General features: G+C 46.8%; 3 protein-coding genes across 3 annotated transcripts; 1 reads left to right on the forward strand and 2 right to left on the reverse strand.

Annotated features, from left to right (window-relative positions):
* Window positions 1–691: 691 nt before the first annotated feature.
* On the reverse strand, window positions 692–2556 carry BHQ10_005308 (uncharacterized protein; the record flags this gene model as incomplete). The annotated part of the gene is made up of 4 exons (XM_040877770.1): window positions 692–1771; window positions 1828–1956; window positions 2025–2214; window positions 2279–2556. 4 exons carry the CDS (start codon window positions 2554–2556, stop codon window positions 692–694), a joined length of 1677 nt encoding a protein of 558 aa, XP_040733812.1.
* Window positions 2557–6866: 4310 nt separating this feature from the next.
* Window positions 6867–8516, forward strand: BHQ10_005309 (uncharacterized protein; the record flags this gene model as incomplete). The annotated part of the gene is made up of 3 exons (XM_040877771.1): window positions 6867–6936; window positions 6999–7085; window positions 7150–8516. 3 exons carry the CDS (start codon window positions 6867–6869, stop codon window positions 8514–8516), a joined length of 1524 nt encoding a protein of 507 aa, XP_040733813.1.
* A 4308-nt stretch (window positions 8517–12824) lies between these two features.
* BHQ10_005310 (uncharacterized protein) lies at window positions 12825–14515 on the reverse strand (the record flags this gene model as incomplete). Its single annotated transcript, XM_040877773.1, has 5 exons — window positions 12825–12851; window positions 12903–13114; window positions 13180–13441; window positions 13494–14186; window positions 14300–14515. The coding sequence occupies 5 exons, from the start codon at window positions 14513–14515 to the stop codon at window positions 12825–12827; spliced, it is 1410 nt and encodes a 469-aa protein (XP_040733814.1).
* Between the last annotated feature and the right edge of the window lie 485 nt (window positions 14516–15000).

A 15000-nucleotide genomic window follows, 5' to 3' on the forward strand; every position in this document is an offset into this window, starting at 1 on the left:
CGGCGTACAGATTCGTTCATAGGAAAGCTGTATACAATTCCTAACATATCACCGAGTCGTGCTCGGTTGCGTAATGTGATGGTGCTATTGGTAACTCTCGCGCTGAAAGCCATGAGTGGAATGACTCCTGCTGAATGAGTCAGTCGACTCAAGTCGTAACGGGATATTCAGTCCATCTTGTATCGCCAAACAGATAAAAAAGAGTCAGCCTTGAATGATCAGCCAATGACCAACATTAGTGACGTGTGGCGTTTAGAAAAGTCTCTCGGCATGTGTAATGGCGAACCAAGGATCTACACATAGCTTTAGAAGCCATTTGTGAGCCTTATGGCTAGATCCGAGATTACAGTTTTGTCTGTTCAGCTGCCTTGAGGCGCTCAATTCTACTACGTACTTAAAACGTACCACTTATGAGATCTCTTCAGTGGTCATGTGACTTTTTCAATTGAGTTTATAATGATCTAGTGTTCATAAAATACTTATTACAATCGCAGTAAATTGATACATTGGAACTCACAATTTACATTCTAGCTAAATCAAGAGCTACTCTCTTTCTACTCAATCAGTCTCGCATACTTCAGAAGTATTTAGCACGACACTGGGTCTTTTAAGGTAAAAGTCGAGTACGAGATAAAACAGTCGTCTTCCTCCTGGATCCCCCCTTCTCTCCCAACATATAAAATGATTCTGCTCAAACCCTGCTTGAAGAAACGTTGCCTTCAACATGCTGAGCCGTGCCATAAGATTGCGCCACCATCTCCATCTTGTTGTCCACAACTCGATCCTGCTCCTCCGCATCCTTATTACCATATCTTCCGATCTTGTACCACGGGAGGGCAAAAAGCCGATCCATACTTTCTAGCGAGCGGCCAGCAGTTTCCGGAATACTGAACCAAACCCAGACTCCACCAAGAATGGTAATAGCAGCAAAGCACCAGAACGTACCCTTGGGATCAATTCCACCTTGGCTTGTGGGGAGAAGCATGTTGGGCACTGCACGCGAGTTGCCATACTGGTTGGCAAAATGTAGAGTCATGGCCATTGAAGTGCAAAGAGCACGGATGCGGAGAGGGAACAACTCCGCAGTCAGGAGATACTGCATAGAATTCCAACCTAAAGCCCATCCAACACCAGAAAGGTAGATCATCACGATTGCTCCTGTGCTAGCGCCTTTCTGACTAGCTGGTAGCTGGAAAGTACTGACCACACCCATTTGGGGGACGGCAGTCAAGAATCCGGCAATATAGATCATAGAGATTGCTTGAAGGATGATGCCTAGCAGGAGGGCTCGCTTGCGTCCAATGACATCGACCAAGAAAAGAGCACAGGCAACTGCGGCAATCAATTTGATGATACCAAAGACAGCACTGACTAGTAAACCCTCGTTGTTACCAGTGATTCCGAGCAGCTTGAAAAGGTCCGGAGCATATATCGTAATGCTGCCGGCCCCAGACCACTGAGATAGAATCTGAGCCATGAAGGTGAGGTAAACTCGATATAGATTCGATGGAATTAAGAAGGCTTCCTTGAGAACTCCTATGGGACCAGATCCCATAGTAGCCTCCATTTCAGCGTGATGCGTGGCTTCGATCATGCCAATCTCGCGAACAACGTATTCATGATCAGGGGGCAAGTTGCGAACTCTCGATAGGGTTGCGATAGCTTTTTCAATCTGACCGCGTTTGACCAGATACCGTGGGGACTCATGCTGAAAGAAGGACAAGATAAAGATGACGCCAGCGAACATGATGTGGAGACTCGTAGGAATAAGCTATATGCTGTCAGAACTGGCAAGTGTAAGTATTTTTGTGAGGCAATCACACGCACCCATCGCTTGCGAGTAGTATCACCGAGATTGACCTGGCAGCCATAATTTGCAAAATAAGCAAGCACAATGCCCAGATAGACAAAGCCAGTAAAGACACAGGTACATAGACCACGAATTGAAGCAGGCGCCTAATGGTATAAGTTAGTCATATGATGATAGAACAATTCTTTATCGTCGATGGAGGTAGAAAACTTACGATTTCTGCAAGATACACAGGCGCTACAACGACTGTCTGACCAATACCGAGTCCGGCAATAAAACGACCAGCATAGGCAGCACCCAGGTTGCCGCCGTTACCCATGAAGATGGCGATTCCAACAATCCATAGAAGACAAAGCTGGCGAGTTGCCCAGATACGGCCAATGCGATCACAGACCAAAAAAGCACTACATAAGGAAGCACATGGAGTCAGCGATTGAAACTTATAAGCATGCCTAGAACCCAGCTTACAACAGAGCTCCTCCGACGGATCCTATTTGTACCATAGCGGTAACGTTTCCCTTGATGTTGGTCTGTTCGACTTTGCTATATGATTGGTAGTGGATGTAATTCTGGAAATCCTTAGAATTGAAGGCGCCTGAGATCAAGCCTTCATCAACGCCCCGGGCAGCGCCCATGAGGCCGAATGAAACGACCGCAAGCCAAAGCCTCCAGTTGAAGACTTGCTTGGGTTCATCCAGGTCCTTTAGGCGAAAAATGTTCACCGGTTTTTTTGCTCCGCCGGCCATGGTGGGCAGCAGTTATCTTCTGATGTAAATGTGCAGTCAGAACAGAGAAAAGCCCGATATCATGTTGACATGTTGAAGAATTCCGGTCATATTTATACAGCCGACTCTTCTTTCTAACATGCGGGGAAAAGTCTTGGGAATCCTATGGATGCCACTCCGCTGAGTCTAGTCACCAATCAATTTGACAAATTTCCAAGAAATAGTCCTCCCGACCCCCAGATGAGGATAGAACTCCGCGGGGTATTGATATAACTGGGGACAAAGTCTTGGAGGGACTCCCACGTCGGACCCAACCGGCTCTCAGACCACGTTTTCACCTCATGGTAAGGAAGATGGGGACTAGATCCAGGATACTGGCCAATGCAAATCTAGCGATAATCGGCATAATGCAACAGTTACTTCCGAAGGTATGGATGTTTTCGGGATTTAGGTAAGTATGCTCCAGTAGTTAAGTCGCATTTCCTTGTCAACAAGCCGCTTCACGTCCAAGCTATCCCGAGTACGAGGTGAGCACCGTGAGGAAACCACGCATCGGCCCCGGTTTAATCATCAGATGCGGGGACCCCAAAGATGCTCGTGATCACACCGGAGAGAAACCCGATACATAACGCAGACCCGGGTTTGGTCAAGGGCGAGATCAATGTTTCATAAAACACGATAATTTTGGGGTTGAGCCGGTCGGCATAGCATGGTTGGAATAGCAATCCCCGTAACACAGAGTTTACTTCTGCAGTCTTGGTTGGTTGGTTGTTTGCTCAATCTCTTTTGTCCGGTGCAGCTTCTATCATAATTCTATTGCTATGCAGACCCCAACAGCTTAAATACACGATATATAAAGCCAATGGCCAGACCGGACAGCCTTTCGATGAGCTCTCAGCGTTTAAGCTGTCACCCTTGTCATTGTCAAGGAGACGAGGCTCAGCGCGGCTACGATTGGATGTGACGGACAGACGCTGCGGTCGAGTCAATTGACCATTGAGAGTGCAGAACGTGTAGATCAGCTGGCTTTGCTCCCTTGCCTTCCTTTGCTTTTTCTTTTGTCAACCCTTGCAAATATCATCATTGGTCAACTGCAGGGAGTGGAAGGAATAATAGTGCATATTGAAGAAGCAAATAGTAGTGGGATTCTGAAAAATCACCGAGTACTCGGGTAACTCGACGATTAACGTATATTTCAATCAATACAATTGAAAGACGATTTCACGAAAACGAAATACCAAATCTCAAGGAATAAGCATTACCAAGTTCTGTAAAATATTTATTGCTACTATTAGCAGAGCTTCAAATATTGAAGAGTGGAACATTTTAATTGTCATTCCCCGATATCAGGTGACGTGTGTGCCCTAAAATAGTGTTAGGGTTCAATCGCCGTTTGTTCTCTTTTCCTTCGCTTTGGTGAGCTCATTTACAAAACTTTGTGATCTTATCAGTTTATTGAGATCAGTTGCCAATTTTTCAAAATCGAATCGAATCGAAGACTCCGGTTCCTGAAGCGCTCCAGGTGAAACTCTTTCATATGGAGTCACGTGTCAACGCACGGTGGCGGAATCCTCCTACAGAGGCGGAATTTCCGCAGATTGTGCAAGGTGAATCACTTCGGATTCGGTAGTTGGCCTTGCTTCTCACGCTAGATCATGTCACCATTGGAATTTGGGGTTTGAGAGGTCATTTCATTCGCAACACCACATTAGAGCAAGTTGAGTTCATTGGCCGCCAAACCCATCAATCAGTACGAAAAGTGTTCACATTCCCGGAACGCGAACGGGCGGGCCGACGCCAGTTCACAGTTGAAACTGCTTGAAACTTTTTTGCACGTTTTCTAGCTTTCTTCCGTATCCTGGAAGTGGATGATGATGCAAATCTCTTGTTTCAACTTCCTCAACTTAATGTTTAAGGCAAGATGTTGCCATCTCCTTTTAGGAACAACGTCCGAAATCCATCGAGTTCAAAAAAAGAAAAGAGACAAATTATGTGGGTCAAAAACGAGACGACCTTAGTCAGACTGTCAAGCACATGGCGTCGCACTGGCGACGTTCCATCGCTCCAAGCAGGTACGTACCATACGATCATACATATAAAATAACCAAAAACAAACAGTCCGGCCATTGCGTAGTCGCTACATACCTCTGGGTGAATGGAGAGTACTCCGCGGTACGTAGAGAAGCAGAGACTATTCCAAGTTGTGAGACAGGAGTTCAGGAAGTATTTTCCTGTGTACCTTTCTCTATTTATAGACGGCACAGCAAGGTGACGAAGCAGAAACCTGGCGTCGTAAGTGGTGACTGCTCATTCATCCATTTTCGAACCTCCCTAGGCACGCGAGATGCCCTTTGATTTCTTGTCTCTCTAATCCTTGTTCAAGTTTTCAGGTGCCTAGAGCTTAGCGGCAACGCGGTGCTCTGCGGCTGAGGCATATTTAATTTGTTCACCCTAAAGCGCCTTGCGCGTTCGGTCAGCCTTACTTCCTCTGGGTTAGAGTATCATGGCATGACATGCATCAAAGGACTTCTGATAAGTTACGGGGTAGTCGAGTACTCCATAAAAAACCTAGATAAAGTACTTTAGTCACGGCTCTACACGAGTTTAATCTTAATTCATGATTTTATTGTGAGAAGAGTCAGGCTGAATAGTTGCATGACCGTTCCTGGGCCGTGGCAAACCCTACAAAAAGGAGTCGTAATAATAGCTCTGATATTGAACAAGCTTAGTCAAAGTACGTACATAATAGCGCGGCTCGACTATCTGGTTATGTGCAGGGTTCAAAGTACCCTTGATGCGTTCGAGGTCCCAACAAAGTTCCAACACCTGCCTCTCTGAGCAGTGATCAGTGATTACGGATAGAGATTAGATTGCTACATCGGCAAAGCAATCTAAAGAACCTCCACTTGCTCCGATGATTCTCCTGGGCCTTGCCATGTCATTGCGCATTGGGCTTTGTACCGCATCCACAATGCTTTTGAACTTGTATGTAACGGACCAAGGGATCTCATCAAACCCCATCAATGCAAAGGAGAATCTGATACATTGGACGACTCATGGTAAGTATAATTTTCAAGATGGAGGGATGAGATGGAGATTCCGATTACGACATGTTTAGGGTAAAGTGGCATCCAGAAAATCACGCCGCAGTCAACTTTTACCAAACACTTTGCAAGTTCGACGGTTCATCCATGTTCTAGAATTGCTGAAATCTCCCCTGATGCTATTGCCTAACTCGACCATCGTGTGCTTGGCTGCGAAAATAGTAGTATAAGACGGCAAGTATCCGCCTCGCTGTGCCGTGTATACCAAGAGGGAGAATTTGACAATACAGATACGCACAATTCCATCGTGTCTCTAATTTCAATTGGTTCATGCATGTACTAGCGGACACCGGAGTGGGCCGATAGTACGGTTACGCACGGGGAAGATGCAGAACCGATGCAATACGAACCGCGTCGTAAATAATACGGTATCGTATCATGCCATACTGGTATTTTCCGTATGGCACATTTGACTTTCTCACACTAGGTCGTATTTGTCGATGAAACCACTGTTCCGCACTATACCCGAAGGTGCCTATTGGAGGGAAGTCTTGCCCTAAGACTTAAGAGTCCCCGCTTGTCCAGCCAATGCAGGTACTGCCACCATTCAACTTTCAACAGTTGGAAAGATCTCTGTGTGAGCCAAAGTACCAAAATACGGCGTACTCAATTCCAAACTAGCGTCTCTGTGATTGTGGGACCACTCAGGCTACTGAATCTTACGGCACCCATGGCATTTTTCTTCCTCGGACCACTCAGAGACCCCTCCTCCCCTCAGGATCTCACCCAATGGCCCATTCGTCTTACGGGCTTGCAAGCCCCGGAGAGCACCATAGGCCCTCATCGGGTGGGCTTCGATACCGGACACGCGCTACTATCATTTGCCCCTACCAGTGTAAGTCCATATGAAGACCAAATAGCTCTGTGGATCTGTGCTCCAGACCGGCCACCCTTGTCGATGGGTTTTGGTATATCAGTAGCGTCCTGGCTCCTCCTCAGCCCTGGCCGATTACTTTTATTAGTGTAAATACTTCCGCGCGCCCCAGACATCGTTTATAATTTTATTTCCCCCCTCTGTTGGTTACGACGCCATTTCAACATCGCCGTTGTCTATCGTGAAGAGGCAATTGTCTGTCCCTCTTGAGCAGACGGGCATTGCTTGACTGCCTGGATGCAGTCTTTCCTTTAACCCTCGAACCATGAGGTAGTCGTTCATTACATACAACACAGCAAATATCCGGTTCACCCAAGAGCACATTCAGCGCATTAAACAAGAGGACGATAACAATGACGAGTACATCGGGCTTATGCCCCCCACCTTTCATACAAGAGAGTCTTTACGCGAATTCATCGGGATGTAAGCGACGAACAAACGGAATGAAAGGAAACGGATCGAATAGTGCTAATGACTTATCGTAGACATCCCTGGTCGATTTTGTGAACCTATTGCCGAAGGACTCAATTGCTGTTTACCATGTCCTTTAGCAGATTGGAGATACCCCGGTGGTGAGCAACCACTTCGAAGACTGCAATTAGTCATATAGCGACATACTGACAAAGCCTTCATTAGGAGTGGACAAGAAGAATGAAGCAATCGGGTGGCTCGGTGTTGCGCTACTACCGTTAACAGTCTTCCTCCTCGTCAGCTGGGCTGTCCTCCCCGTCAAATTCACGAATCGAAACTACATCACCGTCTGTTTCACGTTGTCCGTCGTCTGTCTCCAGATTCCTCTTATCATTCCGCTGGGAACCAAACCACAACAATGCAATGATGCGATTACGCCAAATGATATGCACACGGACTGGTCTTGTGCGTTTACAGGTGCTATCTTGTTGTTCGGCGGTGCTGCCTGTGTTACATGGAGTCTTTTGCGAACAATTGCGCTTCACCTACAGGTCTGTTGGGAGGTGATCATTGGACCTGTGTTCATGTGGATCGCCTTCGCAGTGGGATTGGGCCTACCCGTTCTCATCCTCGCTTTGATGCTGGTTTTCACAGGAGTTTCCTATCGATTCGGCAGCGTATGCCATATCAACAGCCAAGATAGTCTTCATGATTACTGGATTCCAGTCTTGGTGTTTGGTGGAATGGGTCTTATTCTTCAATTCGTGACCATGGGATACTGCATGTACGTCTATATTAAGGCACTTTTCGACCCATCAGATCCTACAAGTACCTCGAATTCGGGGCTGCCGTCGTATACATCCAGTTCGCGCACGGCAACTGCTCGACAGGCATACAGGCGCGTGCGACGAGTTCTCAAACTACAGTGGCGATCAATGGCTCTTGTCATGGTCATTCTCGCCAATGTCATCTATTTGGCGGTTACTTTCCTGCAACTCGATAGCGATCTGGCTGTCAACGCTTCCAACCTCAAGAAAGCCACACCGTGGTTGACCTGTCTGGCAGAGTTCCAGGACCCCGCAAAATGTACAGCAGAGGCCTCTGCTCTTGGCCTGACCGAGGCAGCATTGGACGCAGCACTGGTGCTTCTTTGTATAGCCAGTTTCTGGAACTTTATCTTCACAGTGCGCATGACTATGCTCCGAGGGTGGCTTGAGTACTGGCAAGGACTCTTTGCCAAGAATGTCGAGTTTGTCTCGGTGGATGCACGTTCTCGCTTTGGAGATAATCGCAACTATGAGATGCTCAGCCACCAGAATACCATGAAGACACCTGAGCCGACACCATCTGAGGTGCGCTCACCTACGCCAGCATACATGCATGGTCGTGTAGACGAAGAAGAAGTCGATGGAAAGGACATTGAACTCAGCACTCACTCGCGGCAAGCCAGTTACACTCGTCCTACAATGAGCTTCTCGACGCCGCGTCCCCCCACCGGACAGAGAAGCCCTACCAACTTCACCTGGGATGCTACTAGCACTTTTGCTCGATCGAATTCTCAGATGAGCAATCATAACCCTCGCTACAGATAATAATTTCTTTGCCCACACTCACTGGTCACATCTCTATTTTTTTTTATCTATCAACTTATCACTCTTATGTGCGCTGCGCTTGTTCGCTTATACCTTATTCCAGCATGGCGTTGCCGGCAGGTGTTATCACACATGATGTTTTATCAGCTATGGGCTTTCTGTGTGGACAGTTGTTTCCCGGGAAAAAGTCGAAAATGCTTATATGTACACTTATGTCCCTCATTCCATGTTTGTCTAGTCTAGCTTTGACTTTTATCATTTTTCATTGAACAGTACCTACTGTGGTAGGTTGTATACCCTAACCAGCCTTCAATGATTACATTACAAATTAATTCAATTAATCAATTATACCCAATAATCCATGCATGTTGTCCTCGGTGCTCCGCATTCATCTCGCCACTCACGCACGGCTGCATAATTCAGATTAATTTTTATTGAAGAAAATGAAATGGCTTCAACATCCAGGTGTGGGCTGTACGTATTACGTACACATGCAAAGGCAGGAAATTCGGTGGGAAAGGTCCCGAGGCCCAAGGTCTCCTATTACGTTTCTCCTCTGATTCACTTAGCTTACCTGCGTTCATATGCAAATTGCCTCTGAACACAAAGAAAAGGTTTTGCGTGAAAAGGAAATATTTCTCCGGATTCTTGAAACTACTGTAAACATCTGTTAAGAACAGGGTTTTATCAATTGAGATCGGCATCGATCTCGAAAGTTCAATTTCGACCCGTCTGCTAAGCTGGCGATGATTATGGTTCGTTAAGACGTATACTCGTCTATTAGGTTTAGAAATAAGAGCAAATGCCGAACCAGTTCCATGTTTGACTTAAGTTAAGATGAGACAACTGTACGCTTAATGTCCACATCAATTCTTAGTAAAGACGTTCTGCATGTCATGACCGAGTGATTCTATTGAGTGTTTGTTTCAAGGATATTCCGTACTTAGTCGAACTCAATAGACCACGTTCGATCTGCAAACTTAAACCCCCCTTGCTCAACCCGTGAACCTGGAAGTTCGAGCACATGCCGCCGAACTATATCGGCCTGAGCATGGTACAAAAAAAGTTACTTTGGACAAAACATGAACGCCGATCTCTCAAATATAGACCTTGAAATTAAATAGCAGGTGTTGCTAGTAATTAGTGCTGTGAGCACGTGCCTAGATCGCTCCTGAGTTGGTAACTACTGGAGATTCACCCTTGGATCAACATTATTGATCTTTTTTGTAGACTCTTCTTCGGTCACTTTTGAAAGGATTGTCGCGTAGAATCATATGTCATGAACAAATATAAATTGCGTCCAACTAACCTCGGATAACCCTAAAACATGACTCTCATGTTGGTGCCGGATCCGGCTTAGCGTCTATTTTTGCTGTTGGTAAAGTGCGGAGTAATTTTGTAGGGCTTGCCCCAAGGACCTAGGCTCATGAACAAACAGCCTATCGTTCTCATGGCAGTACGTACCCCGTACGTATGCAAGTAAATGAAAATAACGAGTCGCGACTCAGGCCAACATTGATGGATTGCGACTCGATTGCAGCTGTGCCAATTCATCGATCTCCCGGCGTTCTTTGCCCCCTTGGATTTACATATGCACTTTTACTTTTCCGTCGGTTAGGCTTTGACTAATGCGTAGCTAGTTCGGTTTGTAATATTCGTTGACGTAGGTACCGTGCGATTATCAAAGTTTATGTTGTACTCAATATTTGGATCCTCTGTCGACTACTGCATCCGGTCTGTAGTTTCTGTACGTACTCTGTAGACCGAGCTGGTTCTATGGAGTACATACGACGTAATCGAGTTCAGAGTAACCTTCTGGAACAACGATAGAAACAGAGATACATTAGCTTGGAACTAATTTCATTGGGCCACCACCCGCGGTTTGTACCGCAGGAGCACGAATACGGGGTACGGTACGCGGAGGCTACGGCTTCTCAGCGTGGCGTTATCAGACGCGGTTTGAGTCGCGCAATTATCATTGTATAGACCGTGGCTGAAAGTGCTAATACTTCTAATCTCCCGCCTGATGATGGTATGATACATTCCAGATGAAGAGTTCGCACATCCGAAAACTGAATCTGTGAGAAAGTTAAAACCAAGCGAAGAACCATATTCAACTGAGATCGCACAACCTGAAACACACCACGTCTCCGACACGGATTCGGCATGCTCCGCGTCGACAACCCGACAAGAAGAGACACTCAAGTGTAAAAGACGAAAAGGCCTAGGAGAGGCTGGACATGATAACCTGCATTAGTATCGAATTAGCTCTGCAAGCTAGCGGCGGGGTCTAGCGGGGCCCTTTTCTGAGTGGACGCCATGCAAAAGCCGAAACGGCCTTATAACGCAAAAAAGACTAGCGTGCAGCAGGGGAACACGGGCCATGCCATGCCGAGGACCCGCTCGGTAACTTATGCGCTTGGCTGTATTACCCGTACGTACTGTATGAATACCGCGTTCGTATTGTAGTTTACAATCTTGACAAGAAAATGGAGACGAAATCGATTCCACACACCCACATCCACATCCATGGGAAAATGGAAAAGTAATAACTACCCAAAATGTCTGAGAGCTACACCTCACTCCACAAAGTAATGGCCTGAAGTGGTATAACTTCCTGCCTCATTTGGGGAGATGATCGGCAAATCGTCGATTTATTCAGGCAAAATTGAAGTCCTGCTCACGAACTTTGACTAGGGGCTTCTTACGTACATCAAAAAGTTTACTCTCGAGGTCAAGCCTCAAACGTTCGAGTCGCGCTCCTTTTTTTGCCATTGGTTTTGTGTCAATTGATTTTACCCAATTCACACTCGCGTCTTGAGATGTCTAACCACTACGACGTACGTAAGTCGGCAGGGTACTAAGGGTAAGGGGCAAAAGTGCTATAGCGAAAAAGCCTCAGGGTTACATTCACGTCGCATCTTTTTATCTACGTGCTTATCAGTCCACTTTCTCTTTAGTGTATCACTATCTACTACGTATCTACTAATCCATCTATCCACCATTTACCATGAGACTCCTGCGGAACACCCCGTGTTATGTATCAGAATGAAACAAACGTAAGGGGGCAGAAGGATCATTTCGTACGTGGGTGGAAGTATATCTGACAGATGCACAGGGTAGCGTGGGAATCTCGAAGGATCGATATACTACACTGCTACCCTGAACCGAAGGATCAGTGACACAGTGTGACAGCGAAAAGTGCCGATAGGATTCTTAACGGTGTTGCATTCTTGGTCCGGCCACATTATCAGATATTCAAATTGTGATATCATCGGGTTAACTGGGGATTTTGTTATCTGGAGGAGCGAGAGAGGATGGTGAGACAGTGCTGATGTGTCGTGCTCGTGGTTTTGCATGATGATGGCACTCCGATGACGAAGTCCTCACCGAGACCTTTTCATAGAAATGGAAGTCGTTTTGCATTAATTGAATCATCTATCTACCTCAGACTCGGCGTCGTAAGTATGACTGGCATCCTTGAACAGCCCTGCATAAAGTCACTCCGACACCTTCTGTCCCGAGTCTGTACCACCAGCTTTGTTACTTCATCTGGATGGGAAAGTCGGGTAAAGGCATCATTATTTATGGATAATGGTACTAGAACCATGAGCTTGACGACGAGATAAACCTCGGAACACTTGAGATAATTATGGATGTTACTGTAGTCAAAAGCTCCTAGGCAAGCCATCCAAAGCTTGAGGCTTTCTGGATTGAGTTGTGACTAGGTGCAGTACCCAATAAGAACTTTGGATGATTACCAAAATCCGTGAATTGAGGCTGTGTAGGCCTAGAGAGATACATCGATTTCCCTTGGATACATTTTAGTACCGAACATCAATCAACTACGAAGCGAACCATTTAGGATCTAAGGCAGGCAAAAAGACCTGTCAAAAATGAAAAATTGCTCAAGACTCTCTTTTTCATTTCAAGTACAGCAGCACCATTGCCCAAAAGACTACATAAAGAACATCGAATGTAAGTGTAAGAGAAGGCTATGGTACATCACTTAACCGCGTCACAAAAGAAATAAGTAAAACCACAGTCATTGATCGCGAGCACCGAGGATAGAGTCTCTCTCCGTTGGTGAGTATTGTCCCTGAAAGTCAAGGACAATAGAGGTCGATTGTCTTCCCTAGTAAAAGTACACTAGGGCAGTAACAGAGTAGAACAACTCGCGTCGGCTTGAGGCCAGAATCTGGTATTCCCCCGGTCTTGAGAGCGGTATCTTAAAGTATACCACGAAACCTCCGATGTGTTGCTATAGGGTATAATTGGGACACATCACATTATCTCAGTTTTGTTGTATTACCACGCATCAACCTCGAAACTCTCCTATTAAGTCTGTCAGTAACCATCATTTATCAACACACATGAACAACTCACCTCTGGGAAATAGGTTGTCACAACTGTACGGTCTGAAAACTTTCGGCCCGCAAGCGCTTTGAGGGCATTGGTTGCCGACTCCACGGTATCAAACTTGACGAATATCTTGCCCACTCCAGCGGACTGTCGGCTGCCACCGGCTGGTCGGGGGATCTTGAGATCGAGTACTTGGCCATATTTGCTGCACTCCTCTTGCACATCCTCAAGGATTTCTGGAACGTCGAGTTAGCAAAATCTATAAAAAAGTTCGTACTGGAATGTGTAATGGTGTACATACCTTCGTAGTCCTCATTGTTGATTAGTTCATCCGCTGTGACCATGTTCAGCAACTGAAGAACGCGGGTGGTCTCTAGATCTGCAGATGTTGTCTTCGCGAACATTGACATCGCATTGACGCCCATATCAAGGCCAGCTGCTTGGGTAACTCCGATACTAGCATGTGTAATCTTGAGATGCTTATCGCCTAGTTCCATGCCGTTCAGACTTTCCACTGCAATAGCAGTCGCTGCGGCATCGACGTATTCGCAGAATGCGATACCCTAATGGAAGTTAGTAAGTAGACCCATATCGTCGGTCTGAGATGCGACTTACTCGAGACTCATCTGTACCACTATCCTTGACCAGCACAAACGCTTTTAATTCACCAATAGACTTCAGGAGCATGGTCACTGGCTCTTCTGGAATATAAAGAGGAATGTTTGTCACGCAAAGCTTGTTTGGCGAGTCGGGGACTTGATTGGAGATCACACCCTCTTGGTACGGCGGTTGGTCTTCTGGTGCGGACGGGACAATGTAGTCCTTGGGTCGGCGCAATTCCAAGCCTCGAGCGCCCCCGTTGGCCGTAGCCACTGCTTCGTGTTCTTCCATTGTGATGCCATCCAAGGCAAGTGCAACAGTAGCTTCATTGGCACCTTTAAACTCCAGAAGTGCAAACGAGTGATCCTTGGAAATCTGGGAAGAAACACACGGGTCGATACTCTCAATGACATTCAACCCGTTTAGTTGCAGGTTGAAGAATGAGACAAGAGCTGCGTCAGTTGCGTTGGGAGGAAGATTGTGAGCAAATAAGCGCTTGGCTTGTCTTGAGTTGGATGGTCGCAGAGCAGAACTTTCAGTGGCAGCCGCCGCAGGTTGGTTTACGAGGGCTTGAAGACGACTTGGGTCGACTGCTTGCTGACGAGGAGCTCCTGGGAGCGGGAACATGCCGGAAATCTTGGCTTGCTCAGCAGTAACGTTCTCGTATCCGGGAGGCTTGATATCCCATTGGGTCAAACGACGCTTTCGCTCCAACACAGAAACAACGTTAGTCAAATCAGGTGTTGGCTCTCTTTTCTTGGGAGGTGTTGCGCTTCGTCTTCGTTGTTCTCCCCTGTCTCGTCCCTCGCGCTCTCGGCGACGTGGTCGGTCCTCAAAGAGGTCGCCTCGATCGCCTCGTTCTCGTCGCGCTGGCCGCTCCTCAGGCTCCCTGCGACGACGATCGCCTCGATCTCTGTCCCATTCTCGCTCCTCCCGTCGACCAGAATATCGGTCTTCGCGTTCCCTAGCTCTGTAATCGCGACTGGATGAATATGAGTCTCCCTCGGCTTCGCGGCGCGAACCTCGTCCGGGGCCATGATGGGGCGATCTGGAGCGTCGTCGTTCGCCTCTATCACGTTCGCCTCGATCTCTTCTTTCGTCCCTCTGTTTGTAGATGTAATCAGTATGGTTCGAATAGTCGTAGGATGAGGTAGGAGGAATCCTTACGTAATGATCCCTAGAGCGACCGGAGTCTGAAATTATATGTTAGTCGAGTTCGTCCAAGTAGTATGCTTGTTTGATGGCTTGCCTCTCGAAGAATATGCGTCGCCGTTCATTTTGATCCCGTTCAAGCCTGGCAAGATCGAAGCTAAAGATCACCACCTGAAGTCACCTACACGATCGCGATGATAAAAAGAAAATTGTGAGAAGAAAGATGAGATGATATATGTGAGAGAACACAAATTGTACGCGAAAGAAGAGAAACGATGGCTCGACGTTGCTCTCTTTGCTACAAATCTTTTGTCCAAGGCGGCTGGGATGGTCCAGACAAATTCTGAGAAGAGCCCGGCGTCTAGCGCGG

This window comes from Talaromyces amestolkiae (assembly GCF_001896365.1).
Source record: "Talaromyces amestolkiae strain CIB chromosome Unknown scaffold9.1, whole genome shotgun sequence".
Lineage (NCBI taxonomy): Eukaryota > Fungi > Ascomycota > Eurotiomycetes > Eurotiales > Trichocomaceae > Talaromyces > Talaromyces amestolkiae.